This window comes from Zasmidium cellare (assembly GCF_010093935.1).
Source record: "Zasmidium cellare ATCC 36951 unplaced genomic scaffold M409scaffold_19, whole genome shotgun sequence".
Classification (NCBI taxonomy): Eukaryota; Fungi; Ascomycota; class Dothideomycetes; order Mycosphaerellales; family Mycosphaerellaceae; genus Zasmidium; species Zasmidium cellare.
In genome coordinates, this window is record NW_022986963.1 from 654,844 (window position 1) to 675,253 (window position 20,410).

Here is a 20,410-nt window from a genome sequence, read left to right on the forward strand (position 1 = left end):
CACTTCGCACAAGGCCGACAGCCATTGACCAGATGCGAGGATGGATAGATGCTTCTTCTTTGAGAGTGCCTCCTCGATGCAATGAAAAGGTACGAAAGAAAGTATCTGTCGCCCTGGATATGAAACACCGTCAAAAGATAATGGGCTCTTGAAGTGCGATTAACTACGGGCAGATCGGTCTCGAAATCATGAACGCATCCGGCGACAAGACATAACGCCTTGCCATGGATGCTCGCCGCGCCTTCAAATGTGTAGATCCAGACGGAGTGGTGAGATTCCTGATGTTGTGAGGGAAGAAAGAGAGGGCGTCGTGGAAAAGCTTTCTGATATTGGCTTCCGACGCTCGGACCAGCATTTCAATCAGCGCGGCTGTGATTGGCGCGGGAATAGTAGGAAACAGTGCTCCTCGGCAGGTCGACTTGGATTGGATTGAGCGTAGATGTCACCACACGCCTGATCTGACCTCCTTCACCACCTCACAGCAGCAGTCTATCCCCCAGAGCGACGATGCTGGCCCAGAGAATCGCTCAGCAATCGCTGCGGCGGTGTATGTGCTGCCAGAAGCCCTCACGAGACCCCGTCTAACACCTTCGCAGTGGCCGCCCAGCCCAATGCTTACCGATTCGCGGCGCCGGCAGCAATCGCAACGGGAGCCTTCACCAGCCAGCGAAGGTCAGCCTTGACAGAGTCCTCAATCTCCTAATCCCCAGCATACTGACCACCCTCTAGACTCGTCGCCGCCCAAGCCGTCCCCGAACACGAAGCCTGCGACAGCATCCTCGCAAAGCAACGCCTAAACCGCCCCGTAGCCCCCCACCTCGCCATCTACCAACCGCAAATCACCTGGTACGGCTCCGCCTTCAACCGCATCACCGGCTGCGTCCTCTCCGGCGGCTTCTACATCTACGGCGCCCTGTACCTGGTCGCGCCCGTGCTGGGCTGGCACGTCGAGTCGGCCGTCGTCGCGGCGTCCTTCGCAGCGTGGCCGCTGGTTCTGCAGATTCTGGCCAAAACGAGCGTGGGCTTCTTCTTTACGTTCCATTGCATGAATGGGATTCGGCATTTGACCTGGGATACCGCGAGCATGATCACAAACCAGAAGGTTGCGCAGACGGGGTGGTTTGTTGTTGGGGCTAGTGCGCTGGGTGCGCTTGCGTTGGCGTTTATATAAGTGGTATGGAGACGATTGAGATACACGTTTTGGAGTGTGCATGTTTGAAAGAATATCTCGATATACATGCGGTGCTGTGACGGCTTCTGCAGTTTCGCCCTCTGCACGTACAATCGGAAATTGGTCTGAGAGAGACAGCTGACCTGTATACCAGAAGAAACGCTCACCAGCCAGATTCCCTTGACCCACAGCTTTCCACAAAGTTCAAATACTCTCAAGCGTACGGCCGTCAAATCTTGCTGCATTTCGTTCCACTCTGTCGATATACTATATAACCCCAGGCGTACTTTACCCAATCGCAGTCTTCGCATCATCCTCAATCTTGATCAACACACTCTTATGCTCCAAATGCTCCTCGACACTATACCCATACCCCTCCCGGCCCTGTCCACTCCCCTTGTACCCGCCAAACGGCATATCATGCGCCATACTCGGACTCGTGCAATTGATCCCCACCGTCCCGCTCTCATACGCCTTGGCGACCCTCAGCGCCCGGTTGATATCTTTGGTGAACACCGACGCGTAGAGTCCATACTCGGTGGCGTTGGCTTTTTCGAGCGCTTCCTCCTCGGTCTTGAACGTGTTGATGTTGACGAACGGGCCGAAGACTTCTTCCTTTTGCGTCTTCTCGTCCTCGGAGACGTTGGAGTAGATGGTAGGTTCGATGAAGAAGCCCTTGCCGTCGACTTGGGAGGGCTTGCCGCCGGACTCGAGTTTCCCGGCGCCTTGCGAGGCGGCGTCGAGGAAGGATTTGATGCGTTCGTGTTGGAGGCCATCGGCTTGCGGGCCCTGCTGGGTGGCCGGGTCGAGAGGATCGCCCTTCTTCTGCGTGGAGAAGATCTCCACGAAGGCCTTCTTGAACTTCTCCGCCACGGACTCTTGCACGTAGATCCGACTGTTGGCGATACAGGCTTGTCCCATGAGGATCTGGAGGGAGGTGGAGGTGGCTTGCGCGGCTTTGGGGATGTCGGCGTCTTCGAAGACGATGGCGGGGGATTTGCCGCCGAGTTCGAGGACGACTTTTTTGAGGTTGCTGCTGGCGGCGGCGGCTTGGATTTTGCGGCCGGTGAAGGTCGAGCCGGTGAAGTTTACGAGGCGGATGTCCATGTGGGAGGCGAGGGTGGCGCCTGAAGGCGTGCCGTGGCCGGAGAGGATGTTTACGACGCCTGGGGGGAAGCCGATCTCGTGCACGGCGTGGGCGAGGCGGGCTGGTGTTAGGGGTGCTAGAGAGGTGTTAGTACGTTTGTTCAAGACTTTCGAAGCACCGCATTCTGGAGGCTTCGAGTTGACCGTTATGCTTGAACTCACCTTTCTCCGACGTCTTCAGAACGATCGTACAGCCAGCCGCGAGAGCTGGGCCAATCTTCATTGCAAACGAAATCGTAGGGATGTTCCAGGGGATGATGGCTGCGACAGGGCCAATTGGCTGGCGGAAGGTCATGTTGACGAAGCCTGGGGTGTTCAAGCTCGTCGTTCCCCTCGCCTCATATCCAGCCTCTGCGTAGTGCTCGAACAGGCTGGCTGCGAAGAATCCATCGAAGTATGTCGAGACCTAACGCGGTTGTTAGCCACATTTCGACCTTCTTGATCTTCTCTGTTACGTACTGGTCGACCCATATCCATGGCGTTCAACTGTGCAAGCTCGCCATGAAGCTCCTTGAGCTTAGCAGCGAGTTGCTTCAACAACGCTCCACGTTCTTCGGGACTCTTTGCTGCCCATGCTGGAAACGCAGCCTTGGCAGCTGCAACAGCTCGGTTCGTATCGTCAACTGAAGCCTCGCAGACATCGACGATCTTCTCGTGGGTGTAGGGCGACTTGAGCTCGAAAGTCCCCTTGTCAGAGGACTCGCAGAACTCGCCATTGATGTAGTGGCGACGTTCGATCTTGTCTGTGGGAATAGGGAAGCCCATTTTGGAAGTTGTAGAGGGTTGATTGGAGAGAGGTGAGGAAGGAATGGAAGTCTTTGCAAAGAGAAGAGGAACAATGAGAGCGAAACCCAATCTTACATATAGGCATTCGTTCAGCTCCGTTACTCAGATGAAGGCCACCTCCCAAGGAAGCCCGAGCTCAAGCTGACTGTCCCTACAGAGTGATATGATGGAGTAAGACTCTAGCTTTCATAGTGGCATAGGGGCTGAGAAGGATGAACGCGATGCCATCGAGCCGTGGTTGTGGGTAACCCTGTCCGATCATTCGTGGCGCTGGATTCTGGGAGCTGATCTCTTGCGGCGCGGTGCAGTCTCATGAGCGCAGATCGCGTATAGCTAACCCAATTGTCGTGGATTTCGGACATGAAGCGGCCGCCGAGTCCGTTAATGTCAGCATCGAGAAGGAGGATGTTGCGCGTGTCGTTGAAGCTGTGGTCTTCACCAGGTCATTGACAAATTGTTTGGCCAAGCAGCAACTGCCGTCTTTCCTTCCACAAGCGCAGGCGCTGATCAAGGGCTGACCGACATGGTTATGGCGTAGTCGTACAAGTCTCGTACAAGTCGACGCGTTCATTTGTCCTGAGCATGGCCTCCAAAAGGAAAGCATTGCGTATTGGATACTTGTCGGATCGAAGCTTGCGCAGAAGGATTCCGCGACTATTGATTCTCAGGGTCCAGCCCAGCGACGACATCGTGTCTTCCCAGCCCGAGATCTCGCACTCTGCATCGAACAACACGACCGTACTCTGACATGCGCTAACTCCGCTATTCCTCTTGAGAGTCGACGTGTATGCCATTGCCTGGAATATCCGTCGGCCGATGGAACGCCTTAATCCGCACTCACCATATAACATCCCGTAAGAAAGTCGCCAAGCTACGACAGGCGGCCGCTACAGAAGATGTCTATGCCTTACTCCACAGCGGCCGCCCTCCAGGGATCATGTACGTCGAGGGAACACAAGCTGGAGTAGAGTCTTGGGTTGCGACGGTCCAGGTGCGTCAGCGTCAGCGTGGCTTTCCGGCCCATCTTGCCCGTTTGGAACGCATATATGCGGTGTCTTCGTACGGGTGCTGACCGTGGCTTGTCATATAGAGGCTTCGATATAAGGACTTCCAGCTCGCTTCGAGGCCTTCTGTGGTTGAGAGGGGCGCCAACGTGGTCGACGAGGACGGTAATCATCGCCAACCAGGCTTGTTCGAAGTCAGCGCTGTGAAAGACTTTGCGGCCGACATGGAGAAGCGGCAAGTGTACGCCTGGTGGAGGAAGGCCATGGGGTTTACAGGCAGCGAGGACCGCCTGTGAAAGTCATCACATGCAACTGGCGCCAAGGGAAAGTTGCGGCACATGGCATCAACGTCGACATTCCAGCGACCGTCGAAGCTAGCATCCGAGTGTCGAAGTTCACTGATCAGGCCAAAAAGAACTGTCAGTTATTGCTCTGCTCAGACTTGGCCATTGTTGGAGAGGTTTCACCCGCCGCCCATGAAGAAATGGAATTGATAATCTTTTCCAAGACGATCGATGGCCAAAAATTGGACATCCCTCCTCTGGCCTTGCCATGTTGACTATCCTTCGTCCTGGCTATCTCTGTGAGACTTGAACGAACTGGAGCAACCCTCGAAGGCCAAAAATTCGCTAATGGCAAAGAGTCGATCCAAGGGGCAAAAGGAATGCCTTGAATAGCTTTGAACGGTTTCGATCCGTTGCCCTCCGGGTTACTACATTGCTGTATGAGCCCGGCGCGCTCCCACTGCGCCACAACTGGAGTTTTGTTAGTTGGATCTGGAAGAGGATCGAACTGGTGCACATACAGCTTTGATTTCGGAGGTGAGTGTCACGAAGAGTTTTCACATGTGACTCATTGGAGACTAGTGCTCTGACCATTCGGCCAAATCAACTCTCGCTCTGATTTGTTGGAGGCTTGGCAATGCCTTTTTCCTTATATTCATTTGCACTGCTCTGCGTTTGGCAAGGATCTCTTTAACAGGGCTGTCGAGTCTCTAGAGTCGCCTTCAAAGATGTCTTGAACGCGGCTAGGCTTTGGCTTGGCAGCCTTAGATGGAGACGCTATGTAGCAGATCGCATCTTGCGGGATTCAATAAGGCCACCGTTAGGAGAAAATATCATCGAGACTTCGAGCATACAAATAGAAGAGGGAGTAAGACTGATATATGACAGCCTTATCTAGCTGCTGAGCTTTCACACTGCAAGCTAAAGTAATCAAGCTTGTAGATTGGCCCCCCTCGGCTCTCACGTTCACTAAGACTGATACTCTATTACACACACTCCTGCAAGACGTTCCAAGCGAGCGGTTGAGTATCGCCAGAGGCAACATTGATCTACTACATCAACATCTGCGCCAAACATAAGCTGCAGCTCTGGAAATTTCATTGGCCAAGAGCTGTTCGCAGCTTTTGAGCTCTTCCTTCGTCTTTGCCATGAACGACATCCCTCAGCACGTGAGCAGTCATTCAATGAATATGTTGTGGCTGTTAAATTCCTCGATGTAGGCTTCATGTGACGTGTAGAGTGGAATTGAACATCTCGTGTTCAGTGAGGTGACCGAGTTCGACCGCGGCGCTTTGACCACGCGGGTCAACCCGGCGACGAGACGTTCTCCTGTGCGTGTTGGCTAGACAAGAAGCCTTTACCAGGACTCTCAATCGCAAACCACCACACACCACCTACTCCGCTCCGCACTCCCAATGTCGTCCGCCGCTCTCACTCGCGTCGCCCGCGCGAGCTTCTTCTCCGCCCCCTCCGCCCGTCTGCGGCCGGTGCGCGCTCTTCAGGCCCAGCCCTTCAGACCCGCCGCCGTGGCCGGCTTCTCCTCCGCCAGCAGGCGACTCTCAGACGATCACCACGAGGAGAGCTTCGAGGAGTTCACTGCAAGGTACGACAGGCCTGTCCCGGCACTCAATGGCGCCCTGGTAGCTATATCAGCTCAAACTGCCTCAATCCGCCGATCACACGCCGAGGAACCCAATCCAGCTCCAAAAAGTGCGTTCTAATGTGAAATCTTACGCAGATACGAGAAGGAATTCGAGTCGGTCCAGGACGTCTTCGAGCTCCAGCGTAACCTCAACAACGCCTTCGCGTACGATCTCGTGCCCTCCCCATCCGTTATCACCGCTGCTCTGCGGGCCGCCCGGAGAGTCAATGACTACCCAACCGCTGTGAGAATATTCGAGGGTATGGCAGACGAATACACACGGTGTTGTGCGACCGCGACTGATCATACACAGGCATCAAGGCAAAGGTGGAGAACAAGGGCCAGTACGACGAATACCTCGAGGAGCTAAAGCCATTGCGGGAAGAGTTGGGTGTGAACCTCAAGGAGGTCATGTACCCAGAGGCCTCGTAGGACGAGTCTACACAGCTGCATGAAAATCGGTGTTGATGCTAGAGGAGAAGAGCGAGTTGAGATACTAGCGTGGAGTGGCTGGGGTGAAAAGCAACAAGAGACGTATATTGCAGAGCTACGCGATACAGAGGTCGGGCGTGCTCTGTTATGCTACAATAGCCTCGCTCAGCAGATCTTGTACAGTTTTCCTATCCCAATGGCTGACAATTTCTTGATCTCTTATTGGGCGGACAAACATTGGGGTCTGAACGGACTGGTAGGAGGTGTAGGAGGACAAGATGCAAACGAACAACGACGAGCAGAAAGCTCACATTCGATGGGGCATATGGATTGGATCTGAGCGCTACTGACATCTAACAGGGCGCTCCTCGATTTCGCACTCGACACTGCCAACGAACGCAAGACTCCCTCGAGCCTACTTCCACAAACACGAATGACTCAATCGCCAATTTTCGATAGCTGATTTTTCCACGAAAGCTCCTCAACGACAGCTGCTCTCGGATAAGTGATCATTCTGGGTATCGGGATTATCGCGGAAGCTGGCTTGATCGGTTGGAAGGCCGATTCTTACGTTGCTAGGGGCGGAAGTCGCCTGCAGCCTTACAGGGATATATTCGACCTCACGTCAAACAAGACATGAACTGGACGAATGAGTTGGCCTTGGCACTCGAAGGGCGAATCACTACGGCGCGCGCAAATTTGGTACGATTGTATCGGTATCAAGGACACCACGGTCACGACGGGATCGCAAACAATCTGTCTTGATGCGCCTGTGGGCGGATTTTGATATGGTCTTCCGGGTAGGGGCATTAAAAGCGTGGGAGTTGGTTCGATGATAAAGCAGTGCAACTGCCCCAAGTTGTCGCGAATTTGGTCGTCACCTTTGCAGACACCGCTCGTCCTTTAGATCCTGGACGATGCGACGTTCTGATAGCCTTCCGACGATATCGAAGGAGTGCGATCATGCGTGGTACTTAAACCACAATCAGGAAGCCGCAACCTACTCAACTTCTTAATGCGGAGGCAATGCAACCGTAGCATTTAGACTATGCTTGGCCGGTGGCCGGCACTAACCCTCGAAGAAAAGACGGGAGGCCTGACAGTTATACTTGCAGTCAGTAGAACAAGTACGTTCTGCTACTACTACTGACTTTCAATTGCACTTCAAGATGGAGGTGTTAAAGGTGGCACTGCTAAGCTTTGCGGCAAGCACTGCTGCATACGGCGCACCAGCATTGGTCTCCTCACCGGGACAGAGCGCAGCAATTCCAGCATGGGATCTTCAATCGACTGCCAGTGTGCACAATGATCTTAGCGACGTTTCAAAACCAAGCTACGACTCTTCATCATGGCACCATGTCGGCTCGAAAGGTACCCTGATGGGCGGTCTTGTCGAAACCGGCGTGTACAACGCAGACGACCTCTTCTACTCAACCAATCTCGAAGATACAGTTGACTCGTCCGAATTCGCTGTTCCCTGGCTGTATCGACAAGAGTTCCCTCTTCAGCCAGGTCAAGGAAAGCACTTTCTTCTGCAGACGAATGGCATAACTTCTAAGGCAGATGTCTGGCTCAATGGGCAACAGGTGGCGAACAAGTCTGTTCAGGCTGGTGCCTATGGAGGACGAACATATGATGTGACGAAGTTGGTGAATGGTCAGAATGCGCTGGCGATCAAGGCCTATCCAACAGACTATAACTTGGACTTTGCTTTGGGCTTTGTGGACTGGAATCCTTATCCGCCTGATAATGGGACTGGAGTGTGGAGGGATGTTGATGTCAAGCAGACGGGATCGGTCGCTCTGGGACCGACGAGGGTCATCACAGATTTCAAGCAGCCAGGCGCGAGCTCAGTGCAGGCTACGGTGAAGAACGAGCTGTGGAATTTGGAGAACAGGACCTTTAATGGCCTTCTGACCGCCGTACTCAAAGATGACGAGGGGAAGACTGTGGCCACCGCATCGCAGAAGTTCACCATTGGGGCTTCTTCGAAGACGACCATAGCCCTTCCAGCTACGATCCAGAACCCTCAGGTCTGGTGGCCTAAACAATGGGGCGATCAGCCACTCTATACCGTGCAACTCACCGTACGTACCGCGAACAGTCTCTCGGATCAAGCGACACGTACTTTCGGCATCCGCAGCGTCACCTCCCAAGTCAACTCCCACAACGACACCATCTTCAGTGTGAACGGCCGTCCCTTTCAAGTCCTAGGCGGAGGCTATTCGTCCGATATCTTCCTCCGCTGGGATCCCGCCAAATTCGCCACGCAAGCACAATACGTTCTCGACATGGGCATGAACACGATCCGCCTCGAAGGCAAACTCGAGCATCCAGAGCTTTACGACATCTGTGACCACATCGGGCTGATGGTCATGCCGGGTTGGGAATGCTGCGACAAGTGGGAGGCATGGTCGTACAATGACGATGTCACGGATGCGCCGTTGTGGAATAATAATGATTATATGACTGCTGGACAGAGCATGAAGTATGAGGTTGGTGCTCTGCAGGGCCATGCGAGTTTGTTGGCGTATCTGGTGGGAAGTGATTACTGGCCAAACCAGCGAGCTGCGAAGATGTACGTCGACACTCTGAGGGAGGGCGATTGGGATGTGCCGATTATCGCCAGTGCCGCGAAGAGAGGATACCCTGAATGCATTCTTCCACCTAGTGGATTCAAGATGGATGGACCGTACGATTGGGTACCTCCAAACTATTGGTATGGAGACCAGCTCGGTGCTGCCTTTGGGTTTGGCAGCGAGCTGGGAGCCGGCGTAGGGACCCCCGAGAAAGGCAGCCTGCAGAAATTCTTGAGCTTTGCAGACATGGATGATCTATGGCAAAGCCCAAACAAGCAGCTCTACCACATGAGTCGCGGAGAATCTTCGTTCAACAACCGAACAATCTACAATCAAGCCCTTTATGCGCGATACGGGGATCCTACGAGTTTGGATGATTACCTCCTGAAAGCGCAAATGATGGATTACGAGGCTACGAGGGCGGAGTATGAAGGCTACGCGGCGAAGTGGAATGCCGAACGGCCTGCTACGGGAGCGATCTATTGGATGCTGAACAACGCCTGGCCTTCGCTGCATTGGAATCAGTTCGACTATTACCTTCATCCTGCTGGCTCGTACTTTGGGACGAAAGTTGGGTGTCGAGTTGAGCATGTGGCGTATGACTACCAGAACAAGACCGTGTATCTGATCAACCGCTCGCTGGATAATACTGGGGCGAGGAGTGTTGAGATGGAGGTTGTGGGTTTGGACGGAAAGAGCATAGCGAGAAAGAATGTATCGGCGACCACCGTGCCCAATACGAGCAAGGAGGTGGGCAATGTACCTGGAATCGACAAGATCAAGAACGTTGGCTTCCTGCGGCTCGTGCTGAGGAACAACGCCGGCGAGGTGCTCAGTCGAAACGTATACTGGCTCACCTCTGGCAACGATGAGCTAGACTGGGACGACTCCACGTGGTACTATACGCCCGTCACAGACTTCGTTGACTTAACTTCCCTTCAACATATGAAGCCAGCAAACGTCCAAGCTACAGCAAAACATTCAGAACGAGGCTACTCGATTACTTTGGAGAACCAGTCGAACGTGCCGGCCGTCTTCATTCGATTGAACCTGGTCGATAGCAGGGGTCAGGATATCACGCCTGTGACGTGGGAAGATAACTATGTGAGTTTGCTTCCTAAAGAGACGATGACAGTGGCGCTTAGCTTTGATGGGAGGCAGCAAGGTGCGGCTGTGGAGATGAGTGGTATCAACGTCAAGGCTGGGAAGATCGTGCTTGGGCGATGAGATGAGATTGAACGATGAATGCCGATGCCGTACAACGATCATTCTTCCGTCTTTCTTACTTTTCAACAGCTCCTCCCTTCAGACATGTTGCAGCCTTACCCGTTTCTCTCAAAACTAACATCAATGCTCCCCATCCTGATCGTCCTAACCCTCCTCTCCATCACCTCCCTCCTTGCCTACATCCACCAACTCCACTCCAACTTCCACAAATTCGCCGCCATAACCAAACTCCAAGAAGACGAACTCAAGCGAATGCAAAGATGGATCCTCAACCACCGATTCCTCGAGCCAGAGGCTTCGATCGTACGCTTACCGGACGATAAGATGATTTCAAGAATCTCGAATGAGGAGGAGGAGTCCAGGTTGGGGGAGTTGTTCGCACGGGAGTTGGAGATTTTGGAGCATCTTTATGGCGATATGGAGTAGTTGAATAAGGGGGCATGAGGGGTGATTGTTTCGAGAGCAAAGGAATCGCGAGATGTAGAAGGTATGTGGTGGGTAGAGGGGAAAGGGGCAAATATTCCATCTAGAACAAGCAAACAAGTTCTCTTTGCGACATCTCTCCCTTTAAAGGAAACCAGACCGCCAGCCATGATTCAATCCTCCTTCCATCTGTCACTCAATCGAACTACTCATCCATGGCTAAATTCGTCGAATCCTTCTTATTAGGCCTCGTCCTTTGCTGCTGGATCATCGTCGCCATCATCTTGCTCGGCCACATGATCGTGAAACTCTTCGAGTGGTACGAGCGTCGTCAACAACCGAGTGACCGGGAGACGGATGCGTTGATTTCGGCGATTGAGAGGGCGCCGGGGAGGTACCCTGCGCAGGGGTATGGGATGTGAGGGCGGCGGTTGGGGAGGGGATGTTGTTTGTTGAGAGGACGGCGATGGTGGGTTGGATCGGGTTGCAGATGGAGATGGAGATGAGACTGTTTGCCCCTGACATCGACGTTCTTGATCAATGATATCGATATCTTGAAATCGGGATATCGTAGATGTGAGATGAGACTCAGCAATGATGAACTCGGATCAGATCATATGCCTTTCTCGTACAACGCATATAAGGCTGCGCGGGGAAGTACATCCTGCTTGTACCTCACACAAGAACAAATCATCAAGAACAAACAGTCAACAACGTCTTTCCAAGACTTCCAGGCCAGCGTCGAGGCTACCTTCAAAGCCTACCACGAGGAGACGAGTCAGCGAATCCGTCGTTTGGAAGAATCCGTCTGCTCAAGGCAGGTGAGCATCCGTCAGGAGGCTGTCGACTATGGACACAAGGCTCCTCAGGAGTATGGTTCCCGTTTCGAGTACGTCACCCCAAATAGCCATGGTCCGCGGCATATGATCAGAGAGACTATCCCATTGATCTTCATTCGTCCAAAGTACGCCCCGATGTCCCGCATCGTCAGCGACCACTACGAGGACTACGAACCCTTCGATAGCGACTCAATCCTACTCCAGCCGATCCTCCTGTCCGTCAAAGACGCCGTCATCATCCACGAACTAGGATGGGGCCGTAAGCGGTCAAACAAGCCTCACCCTGGGCAAGTGCCGACCACGGGCTACTCTAGTGACTGGAATCCCTTCCACGATGAGGACATCGTCATCGGATCGAACAGCGGGTTTGCACCAGGTGCTTCTGGTAATCCTGGGAGTGGTGGGTCGGATGGTTCGCCATCGCGGCCGAATACGCCTCCTTCGACTTCGCCTGTTCCGTCTTCGTCTGGTACTAGTTCGTCTTCTTCTAGTGAGGGTAGTAAGAAGAAGTCTGATGCTGGTTCGACCGGAAATAAGGATCTCGAGAAGGGCAAAGAGAAGGACAATGCTGGCTTGAGCCAGGTCCAGTGAGTTGAGGACAAGCGGGCTGCTGATGTCGGATCAGGAATTTGAGCAAGGTAGATTGAATAGTCGACTTCGTTATATCAGGCATAAGACCGCGGTCCTGTGAATGGTTGTCATCGATTGTAAACCAACGAGAGGAAGTTCAGCGCGTATGCATTAGAGCAACTCATTCAAGCAACCTTGCAAGCGTTGTGTTGCTATCCCCCAAGCCCAAAGCGCCCATTTCACAGGATCCCAGTGATGGTGGTTCAACTCATACACCTCAATCTCGAGTGCTTCCATATCCGATGCATCTTTGCATGTCATCGGCGGAGCATCGGGAGAATCTCGTCTGTACTCTCCGATCTTCAATATCGTAAGCAAGATGCCCTCGTATCGTTGAGAAAGATCTCTTTATCTGTCATGACCGCATACCAGTGTTCGAAGAAGCGATGGACTCGAACTTTAGGACAGACTCGGCCGAGAGGATAGAGAATGCAGTCGGTCAATCTTCGGAGGCTGTTGAAATTCAGGGGAAGGAAGAATCCGAGCCAGACCGAGCTTCATCTGGCCATAGGTTCAGCCTGGTATTTGCAAAATACTCAATATCTAATGTGGTAAATTTGTCAGCTGTTGCTGGCTGCTTGTTGTCAGCAACATGTTTGGGCTACAATGGCGTATTGTCACTTGAGAACCCGACGTAGTGGCAATGAAGCAATCTGCGTTGGCATTAGCCTGGAGAGCAAGTGACCTGAGGATAAAACCCGTCCGGAAGTTCCTGTCATGCCATATTTCTTAAACATAGACTTGCTATCGAAACTCTCCGGCCCTGAACCAGCGACGAGAAGCACGTTTCCCATCGACTATCAAACGTAGTCTGCTCTTGCCAACCGCACATCCCACCGAAACGCAATGACATCCAGATACTCTCGTGATGCGGGCCCGAATTTCAACAATGGCATCAAGAATGTAGCGCTCGTTGGAGTGAGTATCCACTAGTCCTCAATGGCCCCGTCAAAAATCATTCTTTCTAATATGTTGTCAGACCACTGGACAGCTGGGCAAGGTCTTCGTCGAGCACATCCTCAAGACCGGAAAGCACAACCTAACCGCGATCACTCGTGCTGGAAGCAACACTAACGTTCCCGAGGGCGCGAAAGTTGCCGCGGTCGACTACAACGACGAAAGTTCGCTCGTTGCAGCCTTGACAGGCCAAGATTTTTTGGTCATCACTCTGGCCTTGACTGCACCTCCGGACACACATAGCAAGCTGGTCAGAGCGGCCGCCAAAGCAGGCGTACCGTATATCATGCCCAACGCCTATGGCATCGACTTCTATGGCAAGCCGACGCTCCTCGAAGACATCCCGGCGCTGCAGTCCATACTATCAAACGTGAAAGAGGTCGAAGAAGTCGGCGCGCAGTGGATCGGGTTGACTCCGAGCTTCTGGTTCGAGTACAGTCTTGGTGTCGGACCATTCACATACGGGTTCGACTTCCCGAACAAGAGCGTGACCTTCTTCGACGACGGGAAGACGAAGGTCAACACGACGACATGGCCACAAGTGGGTTGAGCCTTGGCCGCTCTGATCTCCTTGAAGAGGGTTCCGGACGATGAGAGTGACCAGTCGGTCACCCTGGCACAATTCGTGAACAAGCCGGTGTACATCTCGAGCTTCCGTCTCAATCAACGAGAGATGCTCAACAGCGTCAATGCCTTCATGAAGAAGACTGACGACGACTGGAAGATCTCGTATCAGCCGGCTGGGAAGCGTTCTAAGGAGGGTTGGGAAGAGCTTGCGAAGGGCGATGGCCGCGGGTTCCTGAAGGGCATGTACTCTCGCGTGTTCCAGAGCCCGAGCGATGGAGTCTACGAGACTCATAATGACCTTCTTGGTCTGCCAAAGGAGGACCTTGCACAGGCTGTACAGGATGCACACAACTGGTCTGTTTCTCAGCGTGCTAGTGACAATTAGCAACCCACGTCAAGTGACGAGTCGTATAGACGACATGTTGGTCTCGACGTTCCTGAAAGGGTCGATGATCCAAGGAACGCTATCGGTAACTCGCATCAGCGACAGTTGATCTTCTACATTCGATCAGCCTCTAAGGTCAACAGCATCAACTCGGTGCATACCTGAGGGCTTACCCCTGTTCGGTGGCTTGAAGCAGGTCGCTGAAGGAACGTGTGCCTGACACAACACACTCGTCAGCTGGAGGCAGTGTGCATATGTAGCTGAGCGGCTGAAAAAGCCCTACTTTGTTCGAAGGTAGCCTCTATGGATAAGAGGGTATTCTGGTCATCGCAGAGGCCGCCCATGCTGAGCCTTCTTGTCGAACACATTGCAATGCGTGTCGGCCCTCTGTAACCGTTTGAAATACTGCCGATTTCCAGCACTACCACTCGAGAGTTTCAATAGCTCAGTCAAATACCAATTTAGTCATCCAACATGGCGAACACCAAGCATGTTTACGTGGTTTATGAACCCATCCACGCGGAAAGCTCTCTTCCAATGACGATTCAGCAACTTGTCGGGTTCTCTCACGCAAAACTCGTCGTCTTGTCCAGTGGCCAAATCGATGGCCAGGGCCGGAGCAAAGGCAAGGGCAACGTGTACGACATCTGGAAAGACGGCAAGCAAGAGATCGGATATGGGGATGAAAGAGGTCGACCGATCAAGTGGGATGGCCTGGCAACAGGAGAGAGATTCCGCCACCTCTGTTACACAGACAAGAGCGACAAGGAGGTGATGAACGCAGGTGAGGCGAATCTTTCCCTGGAGATTGAAGAGGATTCTGACCATGGCCAATAGCTGCGTCTGTCATCGCCGAGATGAAGACCTACAACTTGGTCTTCCGGAACTGTGAAGACTTCGCATATCGCCTTGGGGAGAAGCTCACTCGTGCAATGGTGTACCCTGGGTGGTTGCCAAACTCTCCAGTCAATGTGGGCGAGTACGAGTATTTGCAGTCCTCGGCGGTAAATCCGTTTGGGTTTCGAAACCTCTTTGGACGTAGAGATCATCGGCCTTGATCGAGACAGTCCTCTTGTGGTTTGAGGTTGGTCACATCTGAGAGGCCTGGAAGGGCTGGGGGACAGAGAATAGATATCCAGGAGTTGGTGGGCACAGGATGGCGGAGGCGAGTTGGCTTGGCCACTTGGTCATCTTTAGAATGAAGAACTTTCTTGCCAGAAGATATTCGATAAAGTCCAAGACGTGTGCTTGGTACATTGCTTATCCTTAGCAATCTTAGTCGGCCAGGCGCGGGATGGTCTTTGATGTGCTGTTGACGTGAGATCCGAATCCGAAACGCTAAATTCTTAATAAGGGTGAGGTACCGAGTCTTTCACTTGGAGCTCGACTTGTTCTGACTTCCCTCGAACCTGTCGTCTTTGTCGTTGCTGTTGACTCCGCGCATTAGCTGGCAAGATTGCGCGTGTGACGGAGCAAACGCATATCTCACGATGTTCGATTGCTCGAGGCAAGGACAGATCGACGCTCACCGGTCTCAAGGCAACAACAGGTAGTATCCTTCTCAATTCCCACTACTCGACTCTTTGCACACTTCATCGCTCTCAGCAGCATTAACCAGTAGAGACTCACGTCAACGATGACGACTGCAGCTTCTTCGGCATCTTATCAGCTCTTCGACGGCGACCGAACAGAGAGGATACACAACCTTCGTATTCGAGCAAGCGGGCGGAGCAACACTGGCAGCACTACGTCTTCTCGCGCCTCAACACGAAGCAACAATGCACCGAAGCGATCAAGCAACCCCGACGAACCTTCTCGATTCGTAATCGACCTATCTCTACCTCCCGAGCAACGTTATCTCGAGGTTTGTACGGCTTTCAAGAAACAGCTCAAAGATATCACGCCGCTATTTGATGAAGTTGTCGGCGGATTCCTGCATTGCATCCCTGTTCGGCGGGTGCATCAACTCGCTAGGCTTCTTCTACGAGGCATCTACGACAAGGAGGAGAACAGAGAGCTCAAGGGCATCAGCAAAGCGGTAGGCGTTGATATGCATCTCCTGGTCAGCTTCAACGTTCTGCTGGATCTGTTGATGGGTTGTACCAGCGGCGGAGCACTCGTAAGAGATGGCGAAGGCGGAACGAAGATGGTACACTTTCGCACGCTGGATTGGGGTATGCCGTCGCTGCGGAAGCTTGTAGTCCAGCTAGATTTCAAGAGACGGCAAGATGGGCCTATTATTGCTTCGAGTATCACGTACGCGGGATATGTTGGAGTTCTTACTGGAGTCAGAAAGGACTTTTCTGTCAGCTTAAACTTCCGGCCGAATCGAAATGACAAGGGGAAGCATTGGTCCGATGTCAAATACTACTATCACTTGTTGATGGTCTTACTGGGTTGGAGACGAAGCATTTCAAGTCAGTTGAGGTGTTTCTTGATGCCTCAAAAACAGGAAAAGTCTACAACTCGGGGGCAGGAAGCAAATGACCAGGTGAAATATTGGACTTACGAAGAGACGGTGTCTTGTATAGGAGGTGGAACTGGCAAGCCTCTCAGAACTACCGCATGCTATTTATGCTTCGGCAACGGCCAGGAGACGACGGTCATAGAGAAAGATCGGGCCACAGCAACGTTACGCTCGAACAACGTCTTCATTGCGATAACGAACAACGATGTGGATCACGAAGACGAAACCAACATACCAGTGCAAGCAGGGGAACGGGAAACCTCACTGGCTGACATAGTCAACGAAGGCAAAGATCGACGGCAATGCACGGAGGGCAACTACTTCCTCATGAGGCAGCACGCTGCCGCTTGGAGGGCGAACGCTGGGCTAGGACACAGTCTAGAAGAGGCCGTGAGCGCTGACAATATCACGGCAATGCTGCAGTGGTATCCCACCACGAACGAAATGACGCATTTTGCTTGTTTAATGGACCCAAAGGAAGGCGCCGTTCGATGGTGTCGCCGGTGGGCAAGGCCTGCCACTAAACGCTGGATCAGGGAACACCAAGGATATCAACGGAGTACGTATTTGTAGGAACAATAATAGCGTACCAGCGTCTTGCTGCAAGCACTTTCATTGTGTAACGGTGCTACCGAGGCTGAGACCTCCCAATCGATCAACGTGAGATAAACGTAGTGCTGGGCGTCTTCTTTCACGTGCTGAAACTCGCTCGCGCCTGCCTCCAAACCAGTCCCTCGCATGTAAATCCGCGCAGGCTTGTACATTTCCAACCATTCTGAGGCACACAATGCATGTCGTGGCGGTGTTTCAACGTCATTTGGATGCTTTGTACGGCCAGATGCCCGTCGTCGGCGGCAAGTCTGTTGGCGTGCCGACCCTTGATCCACAGCTGGCGCGAGGGATTGGACGGCGGTGTCCAACTTCGCGAACACCACGCGCACCGCGTAGTGCATTAGCCTGACCCCTCCCTTCACTCACGAGAGGTCTGTGCGACCTTGGAGCGACGGGGACGTTGGGCCTGCTTCTTCGTGCCGCAGCGACCTCGACTCGACTTCAGCTTCACCACCACGGACAGCAGCATACAACACCACAACAAGAGAAGATCTGAGGAGATCTCGTTGTTCGCTGAACGACGAACCGGCTCGAGCAGCTAGTCAAGGGTTGACGACACGCCCTTGGACGCGTGTGAGATCACGCTCGAGCATCTACCTCATCCCGACATTTCACCATGACTGCACACGCACCATTGGCGAGAGTGCCCTTCGCACCGCTCGACAACCCTCGTCTGCAGCATCTTGCCAATGCTAAGAATCGCCAGAATGGTATGGCACCCTGACACGGTATTGACAAGTCACGTAGCTTACCTTCGCAGGCCTCATTGCACAGAAGTCGTCAGCTCTGAACGGCAAGCCCAACATCATCTCCACCAAGAGCGTGCTCTCGCCCGTCAAGAGGTCCTTCGAGGATGACTTCGACAGCGAGAATGTCGACCCGGCGGTCTTCGACTCGCCATCGAAGAAGACTAAGAGTGACTTGTTCGATAAGCCAGTGAAGCCGTTCACCTTCAACATCACGCCTCAGAAGTCCATGCCGCCACCACCTACGATCCCATCACGACTCTCGACCCCTGCCAGAGCCAACATGTCGTCGCCGCGTGCTCCAATGACTGCACCAGCCGGTCGTTCTCCTCAGCGGAAGATGGCAGGTATCAGCAAGAACCGACGCGTTTCGGCTCCATTCTCGCGTATCGATCCGCCTGGAGGTCGTGTTGGATCGACTCTGCCGTTCAGTCTCGACGCTGCACTAAGTGGCACTCTGACATCCGAGCCCAAGGTTGCTGCCGGCGCCACGATCCAGGAGAGCATGCCCAAGAGCTGGTTCTTCGAGATCTACGAGGACACGCCAGAGGAAGAAGCTGCCAACCTCATGGAGCACAGCACGCTGACGCTGGACCTGAGCTCGGATGACGAGTGTGTCAAGAAGGAGAAGAGCGATCGTGGCAAGGAGAACACGCCGCCAGAGGGATACGATGCACCCACCGCCTCACAACCTGCTCCGAAGCAGATCAAGAAGACGGAGATCATCAGGAAGAAGGTCGTGACGGAGGAGATGGATGATGGTGAGCGTTCGCCGTTGTGCTCTCTCGAGACCGACCCCTTCATCCCAGAAGGACTTGACAAGGACTCTCACGTCGTCGTCGATGAGGTGCAGAAGACCGAAGCCAAGGAGCTCTTCACTGCGCCTGTCCCGTTCACGGCCGGCGAGAAGAAGTCGTCGAGCGTAGTCGTCGATGGCAAGGGCGACGTCAAGGGCGAGATCATCGTCTGGGAGGACACGGATGTTTAGTACGTGATCGATGAGGCGTTGCTTGCTTGGGTGGGCGTTTACTGGATGCGATGGGCCGGCTTTCTGGGTGTTGCTTTCATCAGGGTCTCACAGTACAACGAGTTCACGTTCATGGAGTTCTTCATCAAGGGTTCATGAGATTAGCTGGGGTGTATTGCTGCGGGATAGGTACGGTGTGGGGTCTTCTTCAACTGATCGAGTGGTCGTTTCTGGAACGTTCTGTTGATGTATTGCGTCGAATGTGCATGTAGCGTCGATCGTCGACGAAGAAAGCAGCTCCTTTCCTTTCTCCGACGATCGAAATCGATGACTCTGCCTCCATGGTGATCATAAGATCAAGCGTGACTACATGTATCGCCTATGCTATGAGGTAGATACACGTATCAAGCTTAGTATACGTTTACAGATAAAACAGGTTCATGAGTCAGGTTCATGTTGCTTGACGATTAGAGTTCCGGCTAGTGTGGGTCAATTGCCAAGCATTTGTTGCGGCAAATCACGTGAAGCTTCGCTGACGTGGCAATCACTGGAAAGCGGCTCCACGTGGCGTGCATGCATGGTCCACAGCTCGGAGTTCCTTCTATAGTCCTAACAATTCCTCGGCGACAGACAAGATAGTGTAAGTAACCTTAGTGGAAGTAGAATAGTCTGAAGATCGAACATAAATTAATACTAATATGTATAATAGCGGCCTTATATATTACCGTGTCTTATAGCGGGGACTAGACGGATAACTTATATACTACTATAATATAGTCTCTAGTATAAACGTTAGTAACCTCTACTAGTTTAACTATTAATACTAGTCCTATATAGATATATAATTATTACTACTACTTTATATACCCTCTATTATTATTAATAACTACTTAATACTTTTCCTTTATACTTTAATAGACTCTAGCTATATTAGAGATTAATAGTTTTATCTATTTAATCTATATAGCTTTTATAACTTTCTCTCTTATTATAGGGAAGTACTAGCTAATCCTATACTTTAAAAGACTTTATATATTCTTAATTAGATTAAGATCTAGTAAGTTAGCTAGCTAGTAAAGAAGTATTATAGATCGAGTAGGGTACGTATAGGTATTAGGATCGATACGTTAATCCTAGAATCTTACTTAGTACGGATACTAAGCTTAAGTCCTTAGTTAGAGCTCGTTAAAAGGAGAGAGTTAGTAGACTACTAAAATAATCTTAAAATAGAGGTTTAGGTATAATTATAATCTAAATAGTAAAATTAAATAGTAAGTTAAACGCTATTATATAAACTATAATATCGTTCCTATATAATAAAAAAGAAACGTATTACTCTACACTCTACGAGGTAAGAGAGAGAGTACTCTATCGCTCTCTTAATAGAGCGAGAGAGCGGTTACGTACGTCGATCCTAGGGAGCTAATACGTACCCTACTCGATCCGTAATACTATCCTCTCTCTAGCCTAGCTCGTCCCGAGCTACTATAATAAGTACGTAGTACTTCCCGTTCCGTCGCGTACTTTAGGCGATAATATCTCTCTT

The 20,410-nt window shown here is 52.2% G+C and overlaps 10 protein-coding genes and 1 non-coding gene across 11 annotated transcripts; 9 read left to right on the forward strand and 2 right to left on the reverse strand.

The window, feature by feature from the left end:
• Window positions 1–507: 507 nt before the first annotated feature.
• Window positions 508–1,171, forward strand: M409DRAFT_23576 (uncharacterized protein; the record flags this gene model as incomplete). The annotated part of the gene is made up of 3 exons (XM_033806847.1): window positions 508–547; window positions 597–672; window positions 730–1,171. 3 exons carry the CDS (start codon window positions 508–510, stop codon window positions 1,169–1,171), a joined length of 558 nt encoding a protein of 185 aa, XP_033667275.1.
• Window positions 1,172–1,459: 288 nt separating this feature from the next.
• On the reverse strand, window positions 1,460–3,082 carry M409DRAFT_66829 (uncharacterized protein; the record flags this gene model as incomplete). The annotated part of the gene is made up of 3 exons (XM_033817117.1): window positions 1,460–2,394; window positions 2,480–2,723; window positions 2,777–3,082. 3 exons carry the CDS (start codon window positions 3,080–3,082, stop codon window positions 1,460–1,462), a joined length of 1,485 nt encoding a protein of 494 aa, XP_033667276.1.
• Window positions 3,083–3,890: 808 nt separating this feature from the next.
• Window positions 3,891–4,403, forward strand: M409DRAFT_66830 (uncharacterized protein; the record flags this gene model as incomplete). The annotated part of the gene is made up of 2 exons (XM_033817118.1): window positions 3,891–4,094; window positions 4,194–4,403. 2 exons carry the CDS (start codon window positions 3,891–3,893, stop codon window positions 4,401–4,403), a joined length of 414 nt encoding a protein of 137 aa, XP_033667277.1.
• Window positions 4,404–4,781: 378 nt separating this feature from the next.
• Window positions 4,782–4,864, reverse strand: M409DRAFT_t36. The gene has a single exon. It is a non-coding gene; the product is annotated as a tRNA-Met (tRNA).
• Window positions 4,865–5,806: 942 nt separating this feature from the next.
• M409DRAFT_23578 (uncharacterized protein) lies at window positions 5,807–6,465 on the forward strand (the record flags this gene model as incomplete). The annotated part of the gene is made up of 3 exons (XM_033806848.1): window positions 5,807–5,994; window positions 6,130–6,293; window positions 6,347–6,465. The coding sequence occupies 3 exons, from the start codon at window positions 5,807–5,809 to the stop codon at window positions 6,463–6,465; spliced, it is 471 nt and encodes a 156-aa protein (XP_033667278.1).
• Window positions 6,466–7,634: 1,169 nt separating this feature from the next.
• Window positions 7,635–10,271, forward strand: M409DRAFT_23579 (glycoside hydrolase family 2 protein; the record flags this gene model as incomplete). Its single annotated transcript, XM_033806849.1, has 1 exon — window positions 7,635–10,271. One exon carries the CDS (start codon window positions 7,635–7,637, stop codon window positions 10,269–10,271), a length of 2,637 nt encoding a protein of 878 aa, XP_033667279.1.
• A 123-nt stretch (window positions 10,272–10,394) lies between these two features.
• On the forward strand, window positions 10,395–12,124 carry M409DRAFT_23580 (uncharacterized protein; the record flags this gene model as incomplete). The annotated part of the gene is made up of 2 exons (XM_033806850.1): window positions 10,395–10,693; window positions 11,287–12,124. The coding sequence occupies 2 exons, from the start codon at window positions 10,395–10,397 to the stop codon at window positions 12,122–12,124; spliced, it is 1,137 nt and encodes a 378-aa protein (XP_033667280.1).
• Window positions 12,125–13,009: 885 nt separating this feature from the next.
• On the forward strand, window positions 13,010–14,072 carry M409DRAFT_66833 (uncharacterized protein; the record flags this gene model as incomplete). The annotated part of the gene is made up of 3 exons (XM_033817119.1): window positions 13,010–13,081; window positions 13,143–13,661; window positions 13,698–14,072. The coding sequence occupies 3 exons, from the start codon at window positions 13,010–13,012 to the stop codon at window positions 14,070–14,072; spliced, it is 966 nt and encodes a 321-aa protein (XP_033667281.1).
• A 474-nt stretch (window positions 14,073–14,546) lies between these two features.
• M409DRAFT_23582 (uncharacterized protein) lies at window positions 14,547–15,130 on the forward strand (the record flags this gene model as incomplete). The annotated part of the gene is made up of 2 exons (XM_033806851.1): window positions 14,547–14,856; window positions 14,910–15,130. The coding sequence occupies 2 exons, from the start codon at window positions 14,547–14,549 to the stop codon at window positions 15,128–15,130; spliced, it is 531 nt and encodes a 176-aa protein (XP_033667282.1).
• Window positions 15,131–15,708: 578 nt separating this feature from the next.
• On the forward strand, window positions 15,709–17,112 carry M409DRAFT_55229 (uncharacterized protein; the record flags this gene model as incomplete). The annotated part of the gene is made up of 1 exon (XM_033812943.1): window positions 15,709–17,112. The coding sequence occupies one exon, from the start codon at window positions 15,709–15,711 to the stop codon at window positions 17,110–17,112; it is 1,404 nt and encodes a 467-aa protein (XP_033667283.1).
• A 655-nt stretch (window positions 17,113–17,767) lies between these two features.
• M409DRAFT_55230 (uncharacterized protein) lies at window positions 17,768–18,885 on the forward strand (the record flags this gene model as incomplete). The annotated part of the gene is made up of 2 exons (XM_033812944.1): window positions 17,768–17,861; window positions 17,912–18,885. The coding sequence occupies 2 exons, from the start codon at window positions 17,768–17,770 to the stop codon at window positions 18,883–18,885; spliced, it is 1,068 nt and encodes a 355-aa protein (XP_033667284.1).
• Window positions 18,886–20,410: the final 1,525 nt, after the last annotated feature.